Raw genomic sequence first — 21118 nt, forward strand, 5'->3', positions numbered from 1 at the left:
AGGTGCAGTGGGAGTAGCAGCTACGACATGACTTTTAGATTCTACTGAGAGAGCAAGAGATTGAAGGAGATACAACCGACCAACTCTACGGCTTATCCCAACTAGCTTCCCCGTTTTGAGATCCTGTATAGCACAACCAAAAGGAAAACAATATGTGTTATAACCTTGATCACACAGTTGACCAACTGAAATAAGATTCATTGTAATATTTGGAACAAAAAGCACATCTGGTACATAGAAGTTATTTGAATTGTTGACCAAGCCTATATGACTTGCAGTTACTGTTGATCCATCAGAAGTATGAATCTTAGGGGTGATGACAGGATAAAGACTTTCAAAAAACTTTTGATTAAAAGTCATATGGTTTGATGCTCCTGAGTCGAGAAACCATTCTGTTGAATAAATACCTGAGGAGATAGAGAAGGCAGATGCAGCTGTAGGGTTGTTACCAATTGAGAGTGCTTGTTTAATCATCTCTTGAATATCAACAAGGTTTGGTGTTGAACCACCACCAGGTACAACTAATGCAGATGAGGTTGTCGATGTTGCATATGGATCTGTTGCAGATGAAATTGGAGCTTCCGTAAATCTGGTAGGTGTATTGAATTTGTTTCCTCCATTAGCATTGATCCTTCTCATTTTTCTTGAGGTTGGTGAGGTACAGAATCTAGACGAGTGACCAAATTCCTTACAATACCCACACTGTTTTGTGGGTGTGTCAGGTATTGTGGCAGCAGGTGATGTATTGGCCGATGGGAGATTGCAGTTCCTTGCTAAGTGTCCAAAGTTCTTGCAATTATAACACTGTACTTGAGACATATCACGTTGCACTTGAGCATTTGAGTTTCTTGGAAAATTGTTAGGGCTGTATCGTGAGGGCACAACAAATACTCCTGATATCTCCGGTGTGATTCTTTTCCTTGTTTCTTCTGTAATAAGTTCAGACAAAGCAACTTCCACCATGGGAAGAGGTGAACGATGAAGGACTGATGCCCTAACAGACTCAAACTCATCACGCAAAGCCATTAGAAACTGAACTAAACGTGTTTCCTCTCTATACTTCTGCCACAATTCCAAATCTATGGTCCATATTGGTTCCATGAGTGCTAATTGATTCCAGATTAAAGACATCTCAGAATAAAAAACAGAAATAGACTGATCATGCGATTGTTTCATAGATCTAATATCTTGTTCGAGTTTATACCTCTGAGAAAATTTGATTTGGGTGTACCTTTTCGAAAGAAAATCCCATGCATCTTTGGCTACCTCAAAACCTGTGAGTTGCATGCTTATGGAAGGAATGACTGTGTTTCCAATCCAAGTGAGAATCCTGTGATTGTTAATCTATCATTCTTCTTTTGGATCCTTTTTCTGTGTTTCATTTTCTTTTCCTTTTTCAACAGAACTGCTTGTTGTAGGTTTCTTTTCTATACCGTCGACATACTTCCACATACTCTTTCCTTTAAGAAAACTCCTCATGAGGAATGACCAATGATTGTAATTGGTTCCATCAAAACGGAGAGTGATAGGTTGAGAATCTTCTCTTGACATGATTACTATGTTTTCTCTGGATTGTATTGCAGCGGAAACTGGTTCTCAGATCTTTCCTAACTCTGATGCCATGATAAACATGAGCATAGAGATTCTAATGTAGTTGTGAGAATAATTCTTTGTATCTTCATTGATAGGCAAAAGCCTGATTTATACATGTTTACACAACTAGATAAGGCAAATAAAAAAAAAAACCTAACAATATCTAGGATATATACAGAAAAAATATATATGCAGTTACAACCAAATAACAAATACAATAATGTCAAGATATATCATATCTTGACCATATCTTAACAATTAGAACTTACTAACAAAAATTATGTTCATTTGGTTTAGCTAATTCAGAACTGTCCACCTCCCAATAGTGACGCATGATCATAGCTCATAGCATAACGTGGATTATAATAGACCAAAATTAGTTGGTTCTTAATCTAGCTATTAAATAGTTGTTCAAGGAGAAACCAAGTTGCATAATAAAATTCAACAAAAATAATAAAAAAAATTCAACTTTCAAGTTATCTTATTCGAGATTGATTTTGAAGCTCAACTCTCTGAAAATTATTGATCTAAAATTTAATTAAACTAGATTTATGCCAGTGGGATGTTTTTTTCTTTTAATTTGGTGTGTGCGGCGCTTCGTCTCGTCCCGTGACGATGTATTTTGATTTGGCGAGTGCGGGGCTTTGCCCCACCCCGTGGCAACGTATTTTTGATCTAGTATGTGCGGGGCTTCACCCAGCCCCGTGGAAATGTATTTTTGATTGGGTGAGCGCGGGGATTCGCCCCTCCCCGTGACGATGTATTTTTGATTTGGTGTGCGTGAGGTTTCGTCTCGCCCCGTGGCGATGTATTTTGATTTGGCGAGCGCGGGACTTTGCTCCGTCCCGTGGAAATGTATTTTTGATTTAGTGTGTGTGGGGCTTCGCGCAGCCCCGTGATAATGTATTTTTGATTGGGCGAGCTGGGGCTTCACCCCGTCCCGTGACGATGTATTTTTGATTTGGTGTGCGTGGGGCTTTGACCCGCCCCATGGAGGTGTATTTTTGATTCGGTATGGCGGGACAATTACATTAAATTGGTGGAAAATATGTGCAGATTTTATTTGTTTATTCCTTTTAATTTAGTGTGCACAGGTGATAGGTTTCTAAAAGACCTACAAACTAATACCTGCAAGTGCACAGGGTCAGTTGTAGCAATGTATGTGCAAGAACAGGGTCATTCCACAGGGACAAGGTGAGTGAGTTGAAGCTTTCCTACTTTCCTAAGCTAAGATTATCCTAAGCAGTAAACTAAGTGGCAGTGATAGTGACAGTGGCAGTTAAACAAAGGCAGTGAGCCTAAGGCAGAGAAGCTAAGCAGTAAATGCACTAGGGGATTTGAATTCACCTTATGGCCTAGATAGGCAGCATCAATCTAGTTTATGCTCTTGTCCCTAATGGACAAAGGTGGAGGCTCATGCCTTCCTATAATCCAGGGCATATATAGATAGAGAGTTAATTAACTAAGCTCACTAGCATCACCCCTAGCATTGAGTGTCTTCTTACAGCACACTCAATCATAGGTGATGTTTGATCCCTAAGCTTCATAACTTCCCTACTTTAGTTAAATGTGGATGGTTAAGTCCCTAAATTCTCTAGTTCACCCCTAGCATTGAGTGTCTTCTTACAGCACACTCAATCACAGGTGACTTCAATCACCAAGAACACTAACATCCTAATTCAGTTAAACCTACAAGAGTGTTCACTAAGATTTTGCTACCCAACAAGGTCTTCAGGCTTCATCTAAGCCCTAGCAAGAGTAATTAGAACATATTGACAGTAATTGTAAACATGATAAACATAAAGAGTAATTGAAATTGAAACTTGGAATTAAAACAGAAGATTACAAAACCTAACAGTGGAGAGCACTGGCTAATCCAGGCCTCCAAAGGGTGCTCTGGCTAATCCAGGCATGGTTACAACACACACCCACACATCATATTTATACCCAATTTATCAATTTAGGGTTTCCCCAAATTCCCAAATTCAACAGTTAAAATTAGGGTTTTAGAAATTAAAATTAGAAATTTACCTAATCTCTGACTCCAATCAAACTTCGACCCATGCTTCGAATTAGTCTTCTCTTGCTTCCCATACCGTCAATTTGCCTCTAGATCGACCTAATTTACCTATTTCACACTTTAGGGTTTCGGTTGAAAATGTGTGAAATAAGTAAAGTAGAGGGACTAGGGAGAGGGGAACAATGATGGGTTATCATTGTTTGACGCTGTGGTGATTATGGTGGTGATGGCGGAGCAGTTGGGATAGCAGGTGGAGGAGCAGGTGGGAGAGATGGTGGCGGACATGGAGGGTTCAGTGAAGAAGAAAGGGGGAAGAAGGAGAGCTCGATGGAATTAGGGGTTAGGGTAGTGTTTGGGTCGACCTCTATTGTGGGTGAAATAGGTTTAGGTGCTATGGTGTTGGGCGGAGCAGCAGGGTTTGATGAACAGCGAGGATGATTGTTGGATTATCACATCTGGATTGAATCGAACGGCACGAGGGAAACAGGCGTGGAGCGACCGTTGGATGTGTGATACATCAAAACTGACGGCTCAGATTAGAGTTCGGTGCTGTAGTGTTTGACAGAAGCTTCAGATTTTGATACACTATGATGAAGAGTCCGTAGGATGCTGAGATGATCCAATCTGACGGCTGAAGATGAAGGCGGGTATGGATATTGGAACTGGGTTTGGGTGAGGGTTTTGAGCCTTGGGTATGCCAAGCCCATATCTTCTTTAAGAACAATTCTTCCTTTTCAAGCCCAGTTCTAGCCTTTTGGTCTTGCGCACAACATTCTTCGCGGCTTCCTTGTGTGATTCCTCTTGGCTTCCACCACTTTTCTGCTCTTTTTCCTCCGTAATTCATCCAAACTTTATTTACAACCTAAAAATGCAAAATTAATTAATAAAAATATTTATTCTTGAAAACAATGAAAATACAGAATATGGGATAAAATGTAGAATTAATGCACAAAAGATGAGTTAAATGCCAAGAAAAATATATAAAAATATGGAAGATATTTTGGTGTGCGCGGGGCTTTTCCCCGCCCCGTAGAGATTTATTTTTGGATTTGGCGTGGCGGGAAAAATACATTGTATAGGTGGAAGATATGTGCAGATTTTATTTATTTTTTCTTTTTATTTTCGCAGAAAATATGTGGATTTTTTCCCCATTTATATATTAATTTGGAAAAAATAGTCCTAATATAGTTATGGTTTTCTTTTAAGTTTGTAATTTTTGAAACGTTGTCAAGTGTCCTCACATAAATATTATCACGTCAAGAATTCCAAATTGAATTTGGTTTCTTTTTTTTTTTTTAATTTTTTCTTATTGGTTTTAAACCAATCATACGTTGCCAAATGTCCTCATCAAAACGGTCATTGCACAAAACTCAAAAAATATCTATTTCGGTCAATAAGTAATAAGAGTTTTTTTACCGTATAATGTGGGAGTTTTATTTATCTAGATTTTTAAGTCTTTATATGAGAATTTTAAGAAACCGAGGTGCTATTCCATTTTCCTAATCCCTATCACCACTCTACTCATTGTTCAATTCCATTTAAATCATATATCTAAGGAGCGGGGAATCAATTTAACCAGCAGTGGGTCCCGAATGAACAACCATGAACAAGTATTCTTAAGATATGTGTAGTTAAGTGGTGAATACAGTTGTAAAAGTTTGAGTGGAGTATTATTTACGCTTAAGAAAAGACCCCACTAGTAGCGGCCGTTTACAGTTGTAAACGGCAACATTTTATAATATTTCCAGATTTTAAAGATTACTGGAATATCATTTCGCCCATATTTTAGCATTCTTGATTTGCAAGAAAAGAGAAAATGGGCCTATTGCCTAGAAACCTTTAAAATGTTCGATTTTTTTTTGGGACCATGGTTTTTTTCGGGACCATGATTTGATTAGGCTATCTGTCCTATAATTATAGAGGGTATCCTTAAGTTACAAAATGACTAAATTATCGTTTGATTAAACAAATTTATTTTTATTTTTTTAATCTTTTAATTTCTTTTTAATTTTTTTTTTTTTGTATTTGGTTTGGTTAGGATAAAAACAAATCTAGTCGAACTTAAGGTTCGTCTAAAATTCAAAAAAAAACATAGCCGAACTACATAAATAGAAAAGTTCTGTTAGGAAAAAAATGCAAGCTAATCGAAATGAGCATATGGGTGTACAAAGAAGAATTTGGCTAAGGAGCATATGGGTTAACAGAGAAGAGTTCGGCTAAGGAGAAAAAAAATTGTGAAGTAATCAAACTCTTCATTTTATACAAAAATTCGGTTACAAAAATAAAAAAATTGTTCTAGCCGAAGTGTTCTTCGTGTTCTTGGATTCAGAAAGTTCGGTTACCAAACTAGGATTTTTTTTTTAACTTCTACTAACCAAACTTGCTACTATAACTTCCATTTCACCCTATTTTGATGATTACTACTCAAAATTATTAATCGAAAACGAATTAAAAGTGATGGGTTTATGGGAAAATATTTGCGAATCATGGTCTTGCCGTACCAAATCCTGTTAAAGGAAGAAAAAAAAATCAATTTTCTATGTCTGAAAGAGACTCAGTCTGGTGGCAATGTAACCGCGTCATACATGCACAAGATTATTTATTGGTAGTCCCCATTAGTGGTTTGAATCAATGTCTTGGGCCAAAACAGTTTAGAGTTGTAGTATGTTACCGCCTTGGTATTTCTTTGTTTGGTGAAGAATGTCTTTGTTCAAGTTGTAATAGGCCTATGGATACCTTTGGTGATCATGCGTTACATTCTGCCAAAGATGTTGGACTCAAGTTCCGCCACGACCTTGTACTAGATGTAATAGCTGATATTTGTTACAAGGATTGGGTTCCTGCGCGCAAAGAAGTTACTTTGGGGTTCTTGTCAGATGATGACAGAGGTCTTCTCCCTGCAGACATTCTTGTTCTTAATTGGGAAATGTCCAAGATGTTTGTATGGATGTCACAGGCGTTTCTCCTTTTATAGGGGGAGGTTCCCATGATTTTATACCAGGCCAAGCTATCTCCAATAATGTTTTGCGTAAGCACAATAAATACTTGGATAAATGCTTTTCTCATGGCTATGGTTTGGGAGTGTTGGTCTTCTCCTCTTTGGGAGAACTTAGCGAGGACAATTTTTTTTTTAAAGATTGAAAAATTGTTTGGCCAATAAAGATGTTGTTATATGGCGCGAACTATTTGGCTAAAGGGATGTCAGAAACTTTTTGAGATTTTAGGTATAAGATCTTACATGTTTTTCATAGCTTGGCATAAGACTTGCTTTGTAAATTTTCTTTCCACTATGTCCATGTTGTGTTGTTTTCTGTGATTTATCTGGTCTTTTGATTACAATTGTTGTTTGGTACTGATGGTGAGAGATGTCAGACATTCAAGAGAGGTGGTGAAAAACTAGGACTCTTAGAGAATGATCAGAGTCTGAGAGCATATTTGGCCAAAACAACAACTGTCAAGATGTCGTCTTCATTAAGAAGACAATTTTCGTTTATCTTGGTCTTTTGTAATCCTTCGGGCGTAAGAGAATTTGGAATACTACTCGAGTTCAAGTAACACAAGCTCAACGTTCTTATCTGATTGTCATCTTCAGGAGTTGAATTTGATATTAAAGCAGCACGACAAAGATATATCCAAGTATGACCTTCCGTCTATTATAGGTGAATTCGGTGAGGACTTTAAGATCTCAAGTCTGATTCAAGAAGAGTTATTGATTCCTATATCCGAGGAAAATCTATTAGTCGTCCATAAGTTGAATGAGGACCGGTCTACGGCCCACAATCCAATCATGAGAGCAACTAGGGCCTTCTTCATACATGTTACGAGAGGTACTAGGAAGACATTTTTGTATCGTGCATAGCAACCGCCATGTCAGGAAATTGCTGCTATTATGTTACATGGTGGCAGAACTGCGCATTCAAGGTTTAATCTTCCAATGACGCTGACATCAACATCTACGTGTCTTATGACTATACAATCTTATGAAGCTAAAATTTTGAGGCATGATATTATTCTTATGTGGGATGAAGCTACAATGGCACATTGCTATTCCTTGGAAGCATATGATCGGACAATAAAAGAATAACAAAGAGTGATGAACCATTTGGTGGCAAAAAAATTATCATGGGAGGGGATTTCCGCCAGGTTCTACTGGTGATTCCACGAAGTACAAAGGGACAAACAGTCGATGCATGCATTAGCAGGTACATTTCAAACATGAACGTGCTTTTATAATACAAAATATTCCTTAGTATATATAAGTGTATCATTTTTCAAATAAAATTCAGTGAACTATAAACTTTAGTTTTAGATATCTTCGAAATAATGAAATCACATAACATTCTTAATAGATCACCTTTGTTGGAGAAAGTGCATGTTTTATATTTGAAGAAGAATATATGTGCATCTGGAGATGCATCTTATTCTGATTCTTTAATTCGTTTTGGTGATGAGGATAAACCTTTTGTTGCTAGTGAGACGATAAAGATTCTTGAAGATATGGTCAAACCATGGGTTAGTGATGATTCAGAGTCTCGGCTTATAGAGGTAATATTTACAAACTTAATGGAGAATGCAAGTGTTGGAGCACTGCTCGGTCGAACTCGCATGCGTTGTTATCTCAAGCATATTTTTCAATGTTAGTGATCAAAACTATAAGTCTTGATTTCTAGTCTACTATTAGCTAAGTCTCGGACTAGGATAGAAAGTGTAGTTGAGCTCAAGACTCCATGGCGATCATCATACAAAGACGAAGAACTACTCAAGGAACTGGTGGAACTTCGTCGACTAAAAGGTATATGGAGACTTGAACTTATATATCACTCAAAAGTATATCTACTCTATTTCCTATCTTGAGACAAAAGTCGTTTTGCTATATAGACTTTGATTATACACATTTGTTATTTCGATGCGAGTTTAACTCGCTTATCTATTTCTCGAAATATGTGTGGCTAAGCTTTTGCTTTGGCCAAGTTCATCTTTATTAGTGACGAAAGTCATGTTAAGTTTCAATCACTTGAAAGTGGCCTTGACGAAAAATGGTTTGTGAACAACAATTATATAACGTCCTCTAAGAATGTTTCAATGATTGAAATGAGAGTTTAGATTATATAACCATTGTTGGATATAAGCATTGTGTGATAACTCATACATGTATAAGTCCTTATTCCTTGAACCAAAGTATGCGTACTTTGTTGATCAGGAAAACCGGAACAGAGTCTGCGAACCCAGTCCGCATACCCAGTCAGCGTACTGTCGGAGATTCTCTACCCGCGAAAATCTTCTAGAGTTTGTGAACTATGTACAAACTTATTCCGGGTACTTAAGTCCACGTACCAGTCCGCGTACTTAAGTTGGTTATTTTCTAAAAACGATTATTCGTGAACTTAAACTTATATAAACTAAGGAATGCATGTTTGCAAACCGTGGCTATATAGTTCATGAATTGATTCGAGTGAATCAAATCGTTTTTGTTTCAATTGTGTATATTATAAAGATCTAAGCAATTGAACAACGCTCTAACTAGTTCATTTGAGTCATTTGAACTAGTTGTGGTAAAGAAGGAGATGGTTGATATGAAAGTGCTCATATGGCTAACCATTTGGTTAACTACTTTTGAACCAACTAGATGTACAAGTTTGGGTACGGTTACACAAACGTGCATTTCATTTGTGTGTAACAAGCTAAGTTTCGATCTAACGGTGGAAAGATATTAACTTGAATCTAATCAGGTTTTCATGTAACGGTGAATATTGAATGCTTTGTTACTAAGCTAACATTGATTGCAAACCCTGATTTAAGGGAGAATTCTAGCAACTGGGAAACCTAATCCCCACACCTCCTATGTGATACTAATTGTATTATCTAGAGTCGATTCTCCTTTAACCTTAGGTTTCTATCGAGACCCTGTAGGTTAACGACTTGAAGACTTCATTGGGATTGTGAATCCAGACCGATACTACTTTCTCGTAGTTGTGTGATCTGATCTTGCTGTTTCTATCGTACTAAGTACAATCGTAAGGATCGACTTGAGATTGATTTCTCCGATAAGCAAGATATAAAAGTAGTCACAAACATCGTCGTCTGATCATTTGTGATTCCACAATATCTAGTTTCGCCATCATACGATTTAGATTATTGTGAGGTAATTTATAATACTAAGTTGTTCTTTAGGAATATAAGTCTGGTTTATCAATTGGTTCATGTTCACCTTGATTTATCAAAATACGGAACAAAAACTCGTAGGTATTTCTGTGGAAGACAGATTTATCTATTACCGTAGACTTTTCTGTTTGATACAAATTTGTTTATTAAATTCTACGACTTTGGGTCGTAGCAACTCTTAGTTGTGGGTGAGATCAGCTAAGAGAATCAAGTGCGTAGTATCCTGTTGGGATCAGAGACGTAGGAGTGCAACTGTACCTTGGATAAGTGTGAGATTGATTGGGGTTCAACTACAGTCTAGACCGAACTTAGTGTGTAGTAGGCTAGTGTCTGTAGCGGATTAATACAGTGTGTGTTCAATCTGGACTAGGTCCCAGGGTTTTTCTGTATTTGCGGTTTCCTCGTTAACAAAACTTCTGGTGTCACAACTTCTAGTTTTTGGATTCGTTAGAAATGAAGAAGATTACAACTTCTCATGTCACACCTCTTTTGACTCCTCTCTGTCGAGAAAACAAGAAATTGAAAAGGATTTACGGAGGTATTTATGCTCAGAATCGCTCTTGTGAATCTGTCCTCAAAGATACCGAGGAAAACCTGAGTAGAAAGTCACTTGAATGTGGCCGTATTTATCAAAAATACTTCTTGTTAAAAGAGAAACTTGCCGAAATTGAAACTAGGATTAACTCCCAGCAAGCAAGTTTTGATGATAGAAAAAGCACTTATCTCGCTCGAGAAAAACGCCTTGAGGCTGATTTAGCGATTGCTCTTGATAAAATCAAGATGTTGGAAGATGACTTGAAAAAGTTCAATACTAGTTCAAGAAAATTAAGCATTATGCTAGGAGCAAGTAAAAATCATCGTGATACACGAGGATTGGGCTATAAGGGAATAGATGCTCCAAGTATTAACAAAGAGGTAAAATTTGTCAAGGCTAGTGATTCTTCTCAACAAAAGGTTTCCACTGATGGAAAAAGTGAAATACCTTCACCGGAAGTTAAAGTTCGAAAGAGCAATACATATCAACCTCCAAAGACAGCACATACAGATCGAGGTAAGAACATTCCTTATGTTTGCCACTATTGCGGAAATAAAGATCACCTGGAAAGGAGATATCGTTTCCGTATAAGGAATGAGAAACTTCATGATGTTATTGTTTGGGCATCACAAGAAGTTGTGAAACCAAGATCATACGTTAAGACTAATTCTCTTAACGTTACAGGTTATAACTATCCAACCTTTAGGCAAAGGAATCATTGATGTGATAAACCTAGATTTGCCTATAAACGTCATACGAAGCCCTTTCACAATCGTAATGGTTATCAAAAGGATAACTTCGTAAATACAAAGACAAGATCTGATGCTCCCAATTCGAGAAAGACTAACTTGCAAAAGAATAGTCAATCAAATTCTCTTTCGAGAAATCTCGAAGAGAGTAACGGGAAGAAGGTGCTGGTTGTTTCTAAACGCACTCATAAGTGGGTTCCAAAGAAATTCAATGAAGGTTTGAGTGTGAAAAGGAATGATCTCCTAGAAAATTCCATGACTATGGAGAAGGCAGTATCCATGATGTTGGAACTTAAAGAGTTCTTTGGAAAGATGGATTTGGTTGTGAAAGGTTCTAAAAGCGATCTCTTTCATGATAATCCAAAAGTCACTTGTGGTGAGCAAGACATTTTTCACCTCAACACAACTTGAGTGTGTTGTAAGTGCATCCTCACCAAGGAATGCCCTGTTATGTATACGGTGAGGGAAGCACGAAAATTGGGCGCACATATTATTTTTGGTAAGGCTGTAGAATTCAACTGGATTCTTCTAAAAAGGTATGTCTATAAACTTGAGCAAGATTTGTGTTTTTATTTGCTTAGAGAACTTATAATGATCCACGTACCTTTCTTATCGATCATTTCTACCTAACTTGATCTGTGTTTAAGGTTCTTAAATGTTTAGGTTTGAAAATAATAGTTTGGGATGTTTGGACTACATGGTACACATACCAGGTATGCATAACATCATTTAAAATCAAAATCCAGGGGTTTAATTACGCATACCCATTTGCATACTGCTCCAGGATAGAGAAAATTCGTTTGCAAACCCGTATGCATACTTGATGTCGATATTCGATAAAATTTTATTGGCCGTAACTTCTTCGTCCGAACTCGGAATGACCTCATTATTTTTGAATTCTCTTCCTATTTTAATTCTCTTAAAAATGGTGATGAGAAATCCTATATTTGAATGTGTTGAGGTTGGTCTTCGTCCCGTATCTTTTTTTTGAGTAATTTGCTCTGTTTCCTCGCACTTGTTCTACTTCTGTTGGACTTGGGAACTTGGATTCTTGGATTAATTATATTATAAGCTCAATTGTAGCTTTTACAAGAATGATGTTGGTGAATCACAAAGAAGGAAGTTCAAGAATATGCAGTAGTACGCATTGCTATGGGATTCTTGAATGTTCATAATCATCTTATGTGAACTATGATGCATGATCCTTAATGACTTTGTATGTTCTTTTTTGTTAAGAAAATCTTTTTATACGCATTTGGTAACCACTCTTGGTGTAAACCCGTGCGAAAAAAATTGATCTTACCTTCAAAGGGCAAAGATTGTTTTTGCAGTATTAATCTTTATTGGTTTTACATATTGCAATTTGTTATCGGACATGTGTGTTTTCGTCCGTGAACTATGATTTATTAGAGAATTGCTCGGTCGAACTCGCATGCGTTGCTATCTCAAGCGTGTTTGTCAATGTTAGTGATCAAAACTATAAGTCTTGATTTCTAGCCTACATAGCTAAAGGTCTCGGACTAGGATAGAAAATGTAGTTGAGCTCAAGAACTCCATGGAAATCATCATACAAGACAAAGGAATACTCAAGGAACTTGTGGATCTTCATCGACCAAAAGGTATGTGGAGAGTTGAACTTATCTGTCACTCAAAAGTCTATCTATTTTATCTCCTACTCTTGAGAAAAAAGTCATTTTGATATATAGAATTATTTGTGTTGAAAGTGCATCCTCACCAAGAAATGCCCTGCTATGTATATGGTGAGGGAAGCGCAACAACTGGGGCACACAGATTATATTCGGTAAGGCTGCATGTAGAATTCAATTGGACTTTTCTAAAAAGGTATGTCTATAAACTTGAACAAGGTTTATGTTTTTATTACTTGTTTGAGTACTTATAATGATCCATGTACCTTGCTTGTCGTTCATTTCTACCTAACTTGATTTGTGTTTAAGGTTCTTAAATGTTTTGGTTTTAAAAAATTAGTTCGGGATGTTTGGACTTCATGGTACACATACAAAGTATGCATAACATCATTTAAAACCAAAATCTAGGGGTTTAAGTTCGCAAACCCCGTCTGCATACTGCTCCAGGATACGAAAATTTGTTTGCAAACCCGTATGCATACTTGACGTTGATATTCGGTAAACTTGTTTTGGCCATAACTTCCTGTGGGCCGACAAATGAAGTTGTGGGATCTGCTTGAAGCTTGATGCTTAAGCCTTGTCAGTTAAACAAATCTCTTGTTGTCTTTTAATTCATATAGTTGGTTTTTTTAGGAAATTCTTGTTTTAATTAGCAGATTAGGGTAACACAGATCCAACGTCTCAGTGCGCCTGTTGTGGATTGGGTGTTGAGAACTATTAATAACCAATCATTTTGTAAGAAGGAACTTAAGAAATGAATTAAGGAAATTGAGGATCATCCTTGTGGAAGAGTAGGTTACTGTATGATTCTTCTTCAGTAATTATTGTTGATTCACAACATTTGGTATCAGAGCACCAACAGTAAGAGAAATTGGTATCAACCTTCGATCATGTGTACCTGAATCATGACGGGGGCTGAGAAAGCACCAACAGTAAAGGATATTGCTATCCAGCAGAAGCTTGATGGTGATAGAATTTCATTCTTAGAGAAAGAAGTGAAGGATCTTAGCAACAAAATGGGTTCAGTTCAATCTTCGCTGGAACAAATACTGGCTCGTCTTCCTGTTATACCTACTCCAAATCCATCTTTTGAAGCCGAATCAGAACCACAGTCATCTCATCAGCGTAATCCTTTTGCAGAAGGATTTCATCTAGCTTTAGGTAATTTTATGCGTCAACCCAAAATCGATTTCCCTAGATTTGATGGTACCAATCCAAGAGGTTGGGTTCGAAAGTGTGAACGTTATTTTCTTCTTAATTCTATTGATCCATCGAAACGGGTTGATTTAGCCTCCATACATATGGATGGTAAAACAAACGCTTGTTTTTTTTTTAGATTATGTCGAGGGAAAGCTTTTTGTTGATTGGAAGACTTTTGTTAGGGATCTATGTTGTCGTTTTGAAGATGTTGCTTATGATAATTATGTTGGTAGTTTCAATAAGCTTGATCAGACCACCACTGTGGAAGAATATTATGAACGACATGAGTCACTTAAATCTATAATGAAATCTAGAAATAAGAACCTCTCTGACGATTACTTCACTATGAGCTTCATCAGTGGATTGAAAGACGAAATTAGAAATCATGTTCAGATGTTTAAGCCAACCAGTAACACTGAGGCATTCTACTTATCTAGGATCCAACAAGCCACTGTGGATAATTAATCCAAAAAGTATAAGCAATTTCCCAGAAAATTTCATCCATCGACTAGCTCTTTTTCACCCTCTAACACTTTTAAACCAGCTCTTCCACCTCTCACTAATCTGTCCAAACCCTATTTTTCTTCTGATAAACCCATTATCACCCATCCTCCAACTCCAACTAAACCTGAACCACAAATACCTCCAATAAAAAAGCTTACTCCCTCACAAATGCAAGCTAGGCGAGACAAGGGCTTATGTTACAACTGTGATGCTTTTTACAGACCAGGTCACCGTTGCAAGACCCAACAATTATTCATGTTTGCCGCCTCTGATGAGGAGGTTTCATCTCCACCTTTGGAGGAATCTGAAGAAGAAGAGGCTTCACCTACAACCTCACGGGACACCACAATGGAAATATCTCTTCATGCCTTAACAGGATTAGTCACTCAGACTACTATTACAGTTCTAGCTAAACTCCATAATAAAGACATTTTGGTCCTCATCGACACTGATAGTACACACAACTTTGTGGATTCTTCCTTGGCTAGAAATTTAAATCTCCACATTGCTCCTACTGGTCACATGCTGGTTAAAGTTTCCAATGGAGATACAACTGTTTGTAAGGGTATGTGTGCAAAGCTCCAATGGTCTATGCAAGGTTATCCCTTCTCTGGGGACTTAAGAGTTCTTCCCTTGGGTGGCTATGATATGGTTCTAGGTAGGGCTGTCAATGGGTACCGGAACCGGATCCGGTTCCGGGTCCTAAAGTTGGACCCATTAGCAACTTAGGACCCGACGGGTAATTACCCGATTGGACCCGAATCTAAACGGGTCCAAACGGGTAATATCCGTTGGGTACCCGCGGGTATCGGGTACCCGTTTATTCATACTTTTATTCATGTTTTTGCTAGTTTTAGCTTTGATATTTTACTCGCTTTAAATTTTCTCTTACATTTAATCTTTATTTAGTACATTCATAAGAAATAATAATAAATTTTATAAAAGTTATTTAAATCCAAGCCAAAAAGAGACAAATATTAAGTTTTTGAGGTTTTTTTAATAGTTTTCTTAAGACCCAATGGGTACCCGGGTATTTAAACGGGTCCGGTTCTGGGTCCACAAGTGTAGGAACCGGACCCGGAACCGTTAGGACCCGGATCCGACCTTTATAAGTAGGTTCCGGGTCCGGGTCTAGTGATACCCGGGAGGACCCGGACCCGTTGACACCCCTAGTTCTAGGAGTAGATTGGCTGAGGCAATTGGGTGATGTACTTTTTAATCTGGCTGAGCTCAAGATATCTTTTATGCATCTACACTTCAAGGTAGTTCTACTACTCCTTCTTGTAGCATGATCAGTGGTAAGTCATTCTTAAAGTTTCTCAAGAACAATACACCATCTATTATTGGTCAATTTTTTTCATTATCAGCTGCTCCCATCTCCCCTGTACCCCCTGAAATTTCTCCCTTACTAGACACATTTGAAGATGTTTTTGATGCTCCTTCCACTCTACAACCTCCTAGGGATCTAGACCATAAGATACCCTTGAAACCCAATTCAATTCCAACATCTCAAAGACCCTACAGGTGCCCCTATGTTCAAAAAGTTGTAGTGGAAAAACTTGTTCAAGAAATGTTAGATGCTGGAATTATTCAAGATATCGATAGCCCATTTGTTGCACCCATATTTTTAGTTAAGAAGAAAGATGGCTCTTGGCGTTTTTGTGTGGATTATTGTTAGTTAAAAACTTGTTCAAGTTTCCCATACCACTTATTGAGGAACTACTTGATGAGCTCAATGGAGATGTTTTCTTAACTAAACTTGACTTAAGAGCAGGGTATCATCAAATCAGGATGCACTGGGAAGACATTTAAAAAACATCCTTCGAGACCCATCATGGCCATTATGAGTTTAAAGTCATGCCATTTGGGCTTACTAATGCCCCTGCCACATTCCAAGCTGTTATGAACAAAGTTTTCAAACCATTTCTGAGGAAGTTTGTATTGGTTTTTTTATGACATCTTGATTTATAGTCATTCCTTGGAGGAGCACAAGATACATCTTTCACAGGTGGTTACACTATTAAGACATAACTCTCTCTCAACAAACCTTAAGAAATGCTGCTTTGCTCAGACTCATCTAGCTTACCTGGGACACATTATCACTTCTGCTGGAGTTACTGCTGATCCAGAAAAGATCCCTGTTATGCAAAATTGGCCACAACCCACCAGCCTCAAGCAACTCAGAGGGTTCTTAGGCCTCACTGTCTACTACAGAAGGTTTATTAAAGGCTATGGCACCATCAGCAAACCACTCACAGATATGGTCAAGAAGGATAAATTTCAGTGGTCCACAACTGCCTTACAAGCCTTTTTAGAGCTCAAATATGCCATGAATACAACACCAGTTTTGGCCCTGCCCAACTTGTCCATTCCATTTGTATGGAGACAGATGCTTGCTCTAGAGGAGTTGGTGTCATTTTGATGCAACTAGGTAAACCTATTGCTTTCTTTAGTAAGTCACTAGGACCTAAATCTCTATCTCTTTCCACATATGAGAAGGAACTTCTAGCCATAGTGATGGCTGTGCAAAAGTGGAAGCATTATCTTTCTCATGCCAAATTTATTATTAATACTGACCACCAGAGCTTGAAATTCTTCATGGAACAAAGAATGACTTCTGTTTTACAACAAAAGTGGTTGATGAAACTTATGGATCTGGATTATGTAATAACCTACAAGAAGGGTAAGGATAATATAGTTGCTGATGCCTTATCCAAATTTCCATCCCAGTCTGCATGCTCCTCCATCTCAGTTTCCCAACCTCTTTGGGCTCAAGAAATACTTAGCAGTTATGAGAATGACTCCGTTGTCCAACAAATTCTAGCTCAATTGTTGATTAACCCTGAGCATAAGTATTTTTCTCTCCATGGTGGCATATTGAGGTACAGTCAAGACTTTATGTGGGCTCTGGAAAACAGATGAGGGCTTCAATCATGCAATCAATTCATGCATCATCTGTTGGTGGACATTCTGGTATGTGGGGTACTTACACTAGAGCTAAGGCACATTTTTATTGGCCAAAAATGAAACAAGATATTATTCAAATGGTTGCCTTCTGTGATGTGTTTCAATGCAACAAACCTAAGCATACTGCCGCTGCTGGTCTTCTGCAACCTCTTCCTATACCTGACACTGCTTGACAGCACATTTCCATGGACTTCATTGAAGGGATGCCTCTCTCCAACAAGAAGTCTGTCATACTGGTGGTGGTGAACAGACTGACAAAATATAGTCACTTTCTTGCTCTTAGTCACCCATTCACTGCTCTCTCAGTTGCCAAGGAATTTCTCCATCACATCTTCAAACTACATGGGTTACCAGCATCTATTGTATCTGAAAGGGATAAGATTTTTATCAGTCACTTTTGGCAGGAATTATTCAGATCATTGGGTACCACAGTGAGTCTGAGTACTGCATACTATCCCCAATCTGATGGACAGACAGAAAGGAAAAATGCATGCTTGGAACAATAACTCAGATGTATGACAGGTAATAACCCTAAACTATGGGCTAACTGGTTGGCCTTGGCTGAGTGGTGGTTTAACACCAACTATCACACTAGCTTGAAGATGTCACCTTTTCAAACACTGTATGGCTACACACCACCTCATCTGGTCTTTCCTACCCACACAACTACTTCTGTAGCTTCTGTTCAAGAGTATTTACAAGAGAGGGACCATATGTTGCAACTTCTCAAAGAGGACTTAGCTACAACACAAGATAAAATCAAATACTTTGCTGATAAACACAGAAGTGACAGATCCTTTGAGGTAGGTGACTTGGTTTTATTAAAGTTTCAACCTTATAGACGGTCATCTGTAGCCTTGAGAAAAAACTTCAAACTGTCTCCCAAGTATTATGGACCTTTTGAGGTACTACAGAAAATTGGGACTGTGGCTTACAAGTTGAAGCTTCCAGTGGGATCACGCATCCACCCAGTGTTTCATGTGTCACAGTTGAAGAAGAAGATTGGGCTGCATCTACGTGTTACTCCTTCCCTTCCCTTGGTGGATACTTCTGGCACTTTCATTGTCTCACTAGTTGTTGTGTTAGATTCTCGAATGACTGTCAGAGTTTGTGCCAACATGCCTCAAGTACTTATACACTGGTCTAACTCCTCACCAGAAGAGGCAACATGGGAAGATACTTCGCATATTCAAGCTCAGTTCCAAAATTTCATCCTTGAGGACAAGGATGCTTAAATGGGGAAGGTATTGTTATAAGCCTATGGGCCAGCAAATGAAGTTGTGGGCTTTGCTTGAAGCTTAATCCTTGTCAGTTAAACAAATCTCTTTGTTGTCTTTTAATTCAGATAGTTGGTTTTTTAGGAAACTCTTGTTTTAATTATAAGATTAGGGTAACACAGATCCCATGACTCAGTGTGCCTATTGTGGATTGGGTGTTGAGAACTATTAATAACCAATCATTCTGTAAGAAGGAACTTAATAAATGAATCAAGGAAATTGAGGCTCATCCTTGTGGAAGATTAGGTTATTGTATGATTCTTCTTCAGTAATTGTTGTTAATTCACAACACTTGTTCGTCCGAACTCGGATTAACCTCATTCCTTTTGCACTCTCTTCCTCTTTGGATTCTCTTAAAAATGTAGATGAGAAACCTTGAATTTGGATGAGTTAAGATTGGTATTTGTCTTGTCTCTTATTTTTGAGTATTTTGGTCCGTTTCGTTGCACTTGTTCCACTTCTCTTGAACTTGGATTCTTGGAGTACTAATCTTCTAAGCTAATTAGTATCTTTTACAAGAATGTTGTTGGTGAATCACAGAGAAGGAAGTTCAAGAATGGAAAGTAGTACGCAGTGCTATGGAATTCTTGAATGTTCACAATCATCCTTTGTGAACTATGGTGCATAGTCGTTAATGACTTTTTATGTTCTTCTTTGTTAAGAAAATCTTTTTATACGCCTTTGGTAGCTATTATTGGTGTAAATCCATGCGAAGAAGATTGATTCTACCCTATAAGGACAAATCATCTTGTATGTGCATTACGAGTTTGTCTTGTTGCCTAGGAAACTTCTTATGAGAATTTATTCTTATTTTTTAGAAGGATTACTAGAGTTTGGAATAGCCATTATTGTGATTACACATAGCTATGTCCAACGTTTTCATCTTCATGTTTTTAGATTTATTGGTTTAAATTCTAAATTTGTTTGGAAGATGATTTTTGCAGTATTAATCTTTATGATTTTATATATTGCAAGTTTGTTATGGGATGTGTGTGTTTACGTTCGTGAACTTGACTATCCCATATCTTGTCAAAAGTAAAGTCTTTCGGATGTCGATATTCATGTATTGATAAAAGAATGAATAGACTTTTGACAAATACAAAAGTTAAGCATATATTGTCAATTATTGATGGAAGACAGGTTAAATATTTTGTTTGCAAGGATTATGTCTATTAAATGTCGTTATGCAAATAGTGATGGAAAATAGAATGAATCCTTGTGTATTCCGCAGTCATTGATCTTCCCTGATTCATATTTTATGTATTACTGTGAGGCTCCGTAAAGTGTCTTATTTTGAGCATTAAACAACCAAGTTGATTATTTTTGATTAGTTATGTTGTTGTTCCGTAAGGTACTTTATGTCGAGCATTTTCAACTGAATTAATCATCTTGTTTGGATATTTAGTTATGACTCCTTAAGTCTTCTTATGTTTGAGCATTCATGACTAGGTTGATTGTTCATGATTAACTTAGTAATTGCTCCATAGACTCTCTTATGTGAGTATGACCAATTAAATTGATTACTTTGTGATTAGTTTGATTGTGTATTTCGATTAGAATAATTATGGATTTACTTGTGATTAATCAAATTGAGCGCTCTTAAGTCTCCATAAGTTTACTTGTGTTGAGCATTTTCGGTTAAATTAATCATGAACTTCTTGTGGTTAATTTAATATTTTAGATTCAAATTCATACTTGTATGTGATTTGTTATGTCCAAAGAAATTCATTCTTTTCTCTTTCGAAATTAAGGTCGCTCTTGTTGTTCCCTTGGGAATGAACATTTTATGGGGGAGAGTTCTTTTGAACTTGCGCTTAATTTCCATATCTTTGTGGGGAGTGCGGCTGTGGAATATTATAAGGGTTACTTGTATCTTTATAAACTCCTTGATGAATGCATTTAGCTTCGGATTTATGATTGCATCTAAATAAGATGATGTGTGTTCTTTCTTTTGGTCATGAAATGTCTCTTTCGGAAATTTCATTAGGATATCGTTCTTGTACCTTTGCCAATTTTATTGACAAAAAAGGGGAGAATTAATATGTAGTTCACACTACAAATACATATGGTTTTCGGATCATTATGTAAGGGGGGGTGGTTTCCATGTGAGATGGAGTATTGACTAAGGGGGAGTGATACATATCACCATAGTATTGTTGTTGAAGTTGTGATACAATTAAACTTTGACGATGTGTAATGATACTATCACACTGTATAACAATGATTGAGAACTATTGTTTTCTTGTTGTTATAGCTACGAATTTTCAACAACGATGATGCTAAACTTACAACCTTTGGGATCATTGGAGTACTTGGAAGTGACGAAGCTTTCGAGTAATGTTGAAGATTAGGCATGTGGAATAGGAGCTACAAAAGTTAATTTATTTATTTTTTGTATTGCATAGTATTAATAGTTTTTTCACTAAAATTGACAAAGGGGGAGATTGTTAGAGCATTGCTCGGTC

The 21118-nt window shown here is 37.4% G+C and overlaps 1 protein-coding gene across 1 annotated transcript; it reads left to right on the plus strand.

Annotated features, from left to right (window-relative positions):
• Positions 1–16266: 16266 nt before the first annotated feature.
• On the plus strand, positions 16267–16831 carry LOC113315984 (uncharacterized mitochondrial protein AtMg00860-like). The gene is made up of 2 exons (XM_026564221.1): positions 16267–16353; positions 16481–16831. The coding sequence occupies exons 1-2, from the start codon at positions 16267–16269 to the stop codon at positions 16829–16831; spliced, it is 438 nt and encodes a 145-aa protein (XP_026420006.1).
• The last annotated feature ends 4287 nt before the right edge of the window (positions 16832–21118 follow it).

Source organism: Papaver somniferum, chromosome 10, assembly GCF_003573695.1.
Source record: "Papaver somniferum cultivar HN1 chromosome 10, ASM357369v1, whole genome shotgun sequence".
NCBI classification, from domain to species: Eukaryota; Viridiplantae; Streptophyta; class Magnoliopsida; order Ranunculales; family Papaveraceae; genus Papaver; species Papaver somniferum.